Raw genomic sequence first — 9018 nt, 5'->3', positions numbered from 1 at the left:
GGTTTTTAACTGCTTTAGCGCAGTATTTACTGCGCTAAAGAATATATTTTTTTGTTTGTATAGCGCAGTAAAATAGCGAGCACTAAAAAAAAAAATTTGGCAATTTTTTTTTTTTTGCAACACTTAGTGTGTTTTTTCATACTTTGACCAACGATTAGTCGTGTGTCAAGACTCCGAAAACGTCAATATTTTATATAGAACACGATATTTTTTCTGCGTACAATAATGTAGGCTCAATACATCAAGGATACGTATACGTTCGGATCGTCATTTTAGCGGTTGAAAAGGTGCCCGAAGTAAGTTTTGTTTGGAAAAACTTAGTGTTTGAGTGTAAGGTTATTTTAGTCAACTTTATATGTCGAGAAAATTAGTCAACTTTATTTTCAAAAATTGAAACCGCAGAAGTGAAATTGACATTCACAGCTACATTACCTCGGGATTTTTACGTTGAAATCTATTGCGTATCATCATCTTATAAATAAATAAAACTGAAAATTTCAGGCCAATTTGGGAAAAATTCAAATTGAATGGGATAAAAGGTGTTTTTTTAAAAATCGGCTCGGCCATACTGCTATGTGGCGGTTTGTCCGCATAGATCTCGAAAAAATACACAAGTTCAAAAAAATAAACGCGTAAAACGGACGTCCGAGCGCAAAGTTATGACCATCTAAAGTTTGACCACTTTACAACTAGTTTTTCTCTCTATATTTTTTAGAATTATATTTATATTCAAAATAAAGTTATGTCTTGATTAAAAAATGACACGCTTAAATCAAAACCTTAAAAAATAAAACACTTAAACCTTAAACAAAACTTACTTCGGGTACCTTTTCAACCCCTAAAACGACGATCCGAACGTTCACGTATCCTTGATGTATTGAGCCTACATTATAGTACACAGAAAAAATATCAGGTTCTATATAAAAATTGACGTTTCGGAGTCTTGACACACGCCTAATCGTTGGTCAAAGTATGGAAAAAACACTAAGCGCTGTAAAGAAAAGATTTATTAAAATAAGATTTTCGATCTTTTTATGGAAAAAAACACTAAGTTCCTTAAGTGCGTTATTTTTTAATGCGTAATTTTCTTTCGAATATGTTGCAAAAAAAAAAAAATCGCGTAAATCGGACGTCCGAGCGCAAAAAACTGCGTATATTCGAAATAAAGTTACGCTTTAAAAAATAACACACTTAAATCTAAACCTTAAAAATAAAAAACTTTAAGCTAATGACAACAAGTCTTCAAACAAAAATGGACGTCTATGTATATAGAACACTTAAACCTAAAGTTTACAAATAAAACTTACTTCGAACCTTTTCAACCCTAAAATGACGATCCGAACGTTTACGTATCCTTGATGTATTGAGCCTACATTATTGTACACAGAAAAAAATATTAGGTTCTATATAAAATATTGACGTTTCGGTCAAAGTATGGAAAAAAACACTAAGTGTTGCAAAAATTAAAGTTGGCCAATTTTTTTTTTTTTTTGGTACTGTTTCTATAACGCAGTATTTTACTGCGTTATAGATTTTTTTTTTTTAACTGCTTCTATAACGCAATAAAATACTGCGCTAAAGCAATTAACGGCTCCGTCTCCGTGAACTGCTTTAGCGTAGTAATAAAGGTAGTTTTGTAACTTTTTTTTTGTTGGGATATTTTGGTTGAAAGTGATTTTTTTTGGGGGGCATTTTGGTTTCGGACTCATAGGAAGATTAGTTTCAAATGAATGATCTCAATGTGTCTACTTAAATCTTAATTTAGAAAATTCTGAAAGCAATTCCCTTAAAAATGTTTCTGCTAAATAATTCTGTTCTTCAATATCTCAAGTCTCATGCCACTTATTGCTGAGTTTTCATAATCGTTTCATTCATAGGCTTCCAACATTGCATTCAAAGGTTAATTCAAAAGCATATTTGGATGTTCAAAAGAGAAGGATGGATATGTAAAGCTCCAATTCTAAGAGTAACAAGGCAGAACAAATGAGATAAGAGTGTCCTCTTTTTTTATATTGATACATGCACATTCATTTTGTTGTTTTGAATTTTGATAGCAAATAGCAACTTAACTTGGACATGTACCTAATTATTACTTCCAAACCAGTACTAGAGATTGGTTAATTATGAATCCTCTGTTATCATTCCGCTGGGGTTTGAATCATTCAATCATTAAGAAAAAGGATTCATATTCCGGTACAAATCACATCATAATCTAGGGTCGTTACAATTTGACTATTTCTATGCTACTTGTCAACCTAATACAACTTTCTTCCTTATCTGCTTATCAGATCTCACCTTCGATAAAACTAAACCCAAATTGTCTACCTGATTTTCTTATCAAATTACTGATAATCATGCTAAAACTATTCTCTTTGGATTTAAATTAAAGCATTATAAGTTCCTTTTTCTAGATTCTTGATACTTCTATTATATCATAGACTCATTGTTTTTCGGGAAGTGGGTCAAAAATGCCCCTCTACTTTGAGAAAAGGGCTAAAAATATCTTCCGTTGCAAATTTGGATAAAAAATACCCTCCCACCATTAAAGTTTTCAAATATATCCCTATCTTAATGAAAATCCCAAATCTCCCAAAATAACCCGATTTCATTTATAAACCCGCTTCATTTAAACCTGACTCAACTACATAAAAAACCCATATGCGACCAACTTATTCCCGAGTCCTATAGTTGGAGCCACTAGGCACAGGAGTGGGTAACCCATATGTTTTTTTTATTTAGTTGGGTCGAGTTTAAATGAAGTGGGTTTAAAAATGAAATCAGGTTATTTTGAGGATTTCCGTTAAGACAGTCGTATATTTGACTACTTTAATGACGTGAGGAGTATTTTTGACCCCAATTTATAATAGAGGATTATTTTAACCCCGCTCCCAAAGCAGAGGGCGTATTTTTACCCTTTTCCCTTGTTTTTCTGTAAAAGTGATCAAACACTACAAATGCTTTTCTAACGCGTTTGCACCACATACATTTTACAAAAGTTAGAGAAAGTATTAGAAAGTTCATCTCATTTTATGTTTTGTACAATTGATTCCTAATGTAAAAGGCAACAATTTGCCTTCTGCACAGCACAACAGAATGAAAACCGAAAGATTCACCCAATCCAAGGTACATAGATTTTGTTACCCATAATTCCAAAGTGAATCAAATCACAGTAAAAACAATTGGATTAAGCTAAAAGCCAAAAATTCTTGTGACGCTTAGTAGTAATGAGATATCCTCCAAACTTCCTCTTCCTTCTCACAGCAATTGTCAAGCACTTGGCATTCTGAATACAGTGTTCCACTACTCTGTTTTTCGATTTTTTCTCTGACCATATCTTGCGTAGTCGCCACATTATGGATCTTTTTCTTTGTCCCAACACCAGTAATGACACTTCTCTCTGCTTAGCTGCTTCCACAATTACAGGACCTTTTTCTTTCCCTTCTTGCACTGCTATCTCTACTTGCACCTGTTAATAACGTACAAATCATCAAAATTAAAAGACAGGGAGAAGTTGGTTTTGTGAGTTAAACTAAACTCGTTGCTTTTGACTCTGAATTAGCTATACAGACCCAAAAAAAAAAAAAAGACTTTAGATTATGAATTCGCCTCTAATTAACATTACAATTAAAATAACATGCATCTTGTTCATGACATCTCTTTCTCACACACACACACAAAAAAAGAATTGAATGACTAAATAATGAGACAAATTGCTTAGCTGCAAGTAAGCACATGCTAGCATGAAGCCAAGAAAGTAGGAGTGTTAATTTACTTGTCGTGTTGAAGTGTTGACTAGAGAAGAAGATTGCTTTTCCTACTAAGCCTTGGCCAGTTGGTTTAATTAGGCCAACCAGAAATACTTTACAGCACTCTTTAGTTAGGTCTTTTTGTAACTTTCCATGTGATTTGGTACGGACAATATTTGGACCGACACTACACTCTGCATTTAACTTTTTCTCCCATTCAATTCGATTATCTAACTTGGCAATTTGGACTTTCTAGAGCATTCTTAGGTGAAAATAATAGTAGCTTCATTGACCAATCAATCAAATTCAGATGCAAAGCAATTTCAGAACTTACCCCTGGTCTCTTTGTTTGGCACATATTTTTCATGGAGTAAAGAAGTTCATAGGCCCTCTGATTGAATTCACCATTGGTATTTTCACCTACACAAGGAAGGAAAAACTTGGATATTAGTACTTCAAGAAATGTGTTCTTTATGCAGAGGCAGAGTCAGGATTTGAAACTTATGAGTTCAGAATTTTAGTTTGTACATATTCAATAAATATTTTAAGACAAATATAGAGTTTGAAGAAAAATTGTTGAGTTTGGCCAAACGAGCCTTGTGCTTATGACTAAAAGAAAGAGTACCAAAAATAATCCTACCATGTTGAGAGGGCTTGGTCACAGAGAGAAGAACAATGGTATCATGGTTTTGAACAGTATGTGTAAGTGCCCATTGCAGAGCATTTTTGGCTTCTTGACTAGGATCAACCACAACCATGACTCTATTGTTAATCCCATTTTCAGAATCCGTCCTAGATTCATCGGTGTTGTAGTTCATCTCAATGCTGTTTTTGCTGGAAAATTCAGACTTGTTGTCATCAGATTTGATCAAATTAAGTGTCTTCTTATATATTTGAGAAGGCGAATTACGGGCTCGAACATGGACTACAGTTCGATTCATGCAGAATCCTGGTAATTTTACACGGACACGCACCATCTTTGATAGTACTTTGTTCCAAAATTGGCCAAGAAACAGGGTAAATTTGTGGTGTTTGTGGAAGGTGTCTAGTTTTGCAATATGTTGAAGGGTCCGTGGGAGGGAAGGCTCTAAATTTATACTATATGTTGTGAGTGTAGTGAGAAAGTGGCTTAAAGGTCATTCCAAACATTTTCTTGAATTTGTTTTTATGTAGGATTTTCTAAAGCCGTGGATGTGGGGCTCTTGGTCTTTTGACGTGCTTAGCATGATGTTTTTGTAGACCCATACTGACTAACATTTTTGTTAGCCATTTATTCCAAAAATATGAAAGTGAAGACCTAGCATTTTTGTTAGTGAAGACCTAGCATTTTTGTTAACCATTTACTCCAAAATTATGAAAGTGAAGACTTAACATCTTTGTTAACCACCTATTCCAGAAATAGAGATCCATTCATAGGTGGACATAATGTCACTTAAACAAAATGATCTTCAAATGGGAAAAGAATTCTTCCTTTTTATGAAGCATAGAGAAGGTTATACTGATATGACATATGATGCTTAGTGGGTAGGACAATTTATGGGGTAAAAATGTCACTATCACAAAGCAAATTATTGGAATGATGAAATTGTAAACAATTGTAATGTTCGTTTGACACAGGGAATAACTTTTTCATATTTAATTAAAATGAAAACTTAATGTCTTTTTCAAATTATTAAATTTAATGGTGTTCGAATTTTGATGAATCTTTTGTAGCGTTAGGTGTAGGAAGGTACGGATTATCTTATTATTGGGTTATCTGGCAAAGGCGTGAGGGATGTTTACCTTAAGATCTAAACGTGGGCAAGATGTTGTGGTTGGAATCACAAGATTACAATTCATTGTTTTTTCTCTATTCTTTATTGGTACAAATCTGTGGATGCTGATTTAATTTAAGAACATAATTAAAGGTGTCGATGAAGGAGCATTACGACAATTCTGTTCATTTTCCCTTCCTCCATAATTATACTGAACTATTTTGAGCTTAATTGTAATGCCACATAATCCTATTAGATTTTGTAGAGCCCCCACCCTATGTAAGATACTTTATCAATCTGTTGAAATTATCACAAAGAAAAGAAAAGAAAAACCAAGAGGAGGCAGAAGAAAGTCAACTTTATTTGCAAGCTGTAGTTAAGGAGTATTAAATAGTGTTCATTCTCATTTTCCAAGAAATTGGAGTCTTAATTCCAACAATGTCAACCTTTAACTCTCACGTCTACCGGACCACATAAGCCTAAATTGATCGTGTTCTTTCTTTGGATTAGGAAATGTAGTGCTTGTAGTTCGGCAAAATTCCATCATCTACTGTTTCAATGATGACTTGCAAGCATTTCTCATTGTCTTGTTTGTGTCCAATACCTAAATGCCCCAACCCCCACCCACCAATCATTGTAGACAATTGTAAAATTAGACTCTCCATTTGGCTAGTGGAATGTTCTGATATCAAAGTTGAAATGCAATATACTGAAAGAGAATAGCTGTTGGGAATGCTATATGCAAATGATGAGTTAAAGTAATATGCACCGTCGGTCCGACCCTGTAAATAAATTTAACATCATCAAGTCATCTTTACCCATTATAACATGTAACATATGCTATTTTTATGATTTCAAATCACACATTTAAAGAGACTTACGTGTAGATATCATTTGAATAACCTGGTAAACTATGCTAAAAGAATGATTTTGTCCCAACAAAGATGTGATAAATTGGACAAAGATGTAATTAACTTTTTTCTCCATTGCTGGAGTCAATTTTTCATATGGGAACCAAAGGGGAGATTCAAGCCTAAGTGGATTTAGGACTAAAAAGGAGACGTGACTTGCCCCTGACCATTTCCACAAAATACTGCGTAGGAGTCAATGGCGAGATAATAGTCAAAACACCCCCCAACGTTTGACCAAAATGCCAACTACACACCGAACCTTTGCGGGGGTCCTATTACCCCCCTGGACAAATTTTTTCAATAGCAAAATGGCCGCTTTCGATGTGGCGATCAATCTGCCAACCCCCAAATATTAAATGGCGGTTGTCCACACGCGCGCCGGCCCACGTGCCACGTGTTTAATTTTGCCTTTTTTTTATTAATTTCCCCCCTTCCTCCATCCATCTACTCTTCTTCTTCAAAAAAAAAAATCTCTCAATTTTCCATACTCCATTTTTATTAAGGATCTGAAAACCCATACCCAATTCTCCTTCATCTTCATCAACATTATCATCATCATCTTCACTAGGAGTTGAAAAAAAAAAATCACACCAACTTGCTCAAATCTAATCCAAACAAACCCAAATGTGAAAGGAAGCTTCCTAACACCAAATAGAACAAAGTTCATCCATTAATTTGATTAAACAATCAAGAATTTAGAGAAACCCATTTGGTGTTCTTCATAGCTTTCTCCAAATTCTTAGCATGGAGTTTAATTTTCTCCCCAAATCAACTCAAAGAATTAGTGCTTAAATAACTCCAACCAAGCAACAAGTAGCAACTCCAAACAAGCAACTTCCAATCGATTTTCTTTAACAAGATTAGATTTTTCATCCTTATTTTTTTTCAGATTTTTCCTTTTTTCTTTCTTGATTTTTTCATTTTTTTCTTGATTTTCGTTTATGGTGGAAAGTTGTTCTTTAACAAGTTGTTCGGAATCATATGTGGATTTTCTTCGTTGAGATTTTCGTTTATAATGGATATTATTTTGACAACAAAAAATGGGGATGGATATTAAATAGGGTGAAGATGAAGATGAAGATGAAGATGAAGTAGCTTAAAAATGGAGGGAGTTCAAATTTTATCTACTTGGCATCATATGTGGCAGCTTAGTTGGCGTCCAAAACGGTCGGATACGTGATTTTTAAAGAGCACGCGCCGCGCCACGGGCGGTGTATTCACGCTCTGCTACCACGTCGGACAAATAAGGGCCATTTTCTTTCTTGAAAAAATTTGTCCGGGCTTATATGATAAAATAGAAAATTAGAGCATTTTATACTAGTGTCATTACCGATCTTACAAAATTCAATTTGTAGATATTTTGTAAATTTTTTCTGCTATTGTTCCTTTGTTTTTCTAACATCAATTTGATACTTTCAATAGACTTCTATATGAAAGTTAAGGAAAAACATTTTTTTAGTTTATATATTAATTTTTTTTTGTTAAAAAACAAATCAAACATTGGCTTTTCTAATTGCTATTTTACATAACTATTTTTAAACTAAAATCTCCGATGATCCAGATTCGACTTTTCATATGTTAAATTAATTTCATTTGTTTTTTGAATTAAACTTACTTATTTTTTACCAAAAAATAATGTCAAAAATATTCTTGCAAAAAAATATTATTATATGATGAAATCAATAAAGTTAACTTATAAATAAATATAAATAATTAAGACCCTTGATATTACAAGAAATTTTGTAGATGTTTTCGCAAATTAAACACGCGAAAAAAATATTGAAAAGTCCATAAAATTAAATTGTTCTTACTTTAAGCTTTCATTTTCCTTCCAAAAAACGCATGTTAAAAAATAACATCTTTTTCTTAATTTAGTAAATCATTTTATGAAATTCACATTGTAATAACATTTTCATGTTGAATTTAACTATTTTGTCTTTGATTATACGATATTTTGTAAAATATTTTAATATTAAAAAGGTAAAAAATATACTCCACTTTTTGCAATTGTTTTGTATAATTGTTGCTTGGTTTCTTTAACTACAGTGTTTTTATAACTATAGTATCTTTATAGCTCTTCTTTTAATATAGTAATTTATTAGATAAATTTTATGTTGAAAGCGTGCATACATAAAATTTTCATAATTAACTAACTTACTTCGGACTATAATTTACAATTTCGATTCATTTTTAAGGATATTTAACAATGATAGTCTATTTGTATTTCTTCTTTTGATTTTAAACCTAATCTTACCTTAAGTGAAATCTTTGTTAATTACTTATTTTTGCCAGCATGTACGACACAAAATTACAGGAGAAATTAAAAAACTTTATCTATAATCGGACGAAGAAATTTTTAAATAGCAAATGATAATTGGTAATTAACATCAACAAATAATAAATAATATTTTAATTCAATAATTAAGCCTATATTATAGAATTTGATTGACATGATGATTATATTCTTTAAGTGTCGATAATAAATTCTTAAGGAAATATATAGCTTTAAACAAATTTAATTTATTTCTTAGCAAAGACTCAAATATGTATATAAGAATGTTTTGTGGGGACCACTAATCTTTTTCATGACATCATCATCTTTAGTAG

General features: G+C 32.5%; 1 protein-coding gene across 1 annotated transcript; it reads right to left on the bottom strand.

The window, feature by feature from the left end:
* Nucleotides 1-3022: 3022 nt before the first annotated feature.
* LOC132055783 (uncharacterized) lies at nt 3023-4785 on the bottom strand. The gene is made up of 3 exons (XM_059447769.1): nt 4387-4785; nt 4081-4166; nt 3023-3466 (listed from the first exon to the last, which is right to left on the bottom strand). The coding sequence occupies exons 1-3, from the start codon at nt 4721-4723 to the stop codon at nt 3185-3187; spliced, it is 705 nt and encodes a 234-aa protein (XP_059303752.1). The 5' UTR covers nt 4724-4785; the 3' UTR covers nt 3023-3184.
* Nucleotides 4786-9018: the final 4233 nt, after the last annotated feature.

This window comes from Lycium ferocissimum, chromosome 5 (assembly GCF_029784015.1).
Source record: "Lycium ferocissimum isolate CSIRO_LF1 chromosome 5, AGI_CSIRO_Lferr_CH_V1, whole genome shotgun sequence".
Classification (NCBI taxonomy): domain Eukaryota; kingdom Viridiplantae; phylum Streptophyta; class Magnoliopsida; order Solanales; family Solanaceae; genus Lycium; species Lycium ferocissimum.
The sequence above is the reverse complement of the archived record's forward strand: the minus strand, read 5'-3'. Positions and strand labels throughout refer to the sequence as shown.

Coding starts and splice junctions, on each gene's coding strand:
- LOC132055783 (XM_059447769.1), bottom strand. CDS start 4,723: ATGGTGCGTGTCCGTGTAAAATTACCAGGATTCTGCATGAATCGAACT. Junction 4,167..4,386: donor GACCAAGCCCTCTCAACATG/GTAGGATTATTT, acceptor TTCCTTGTGTAG/GTGAAAATACCAATGGTGAA. Junction 3,467..4,080: donor GCCAAACAAAGAGACCAGGG/GTAAGTTCTGAA, acceptor CGTTATTAACAG/GTGCAAGTAGAGATAGCAGT.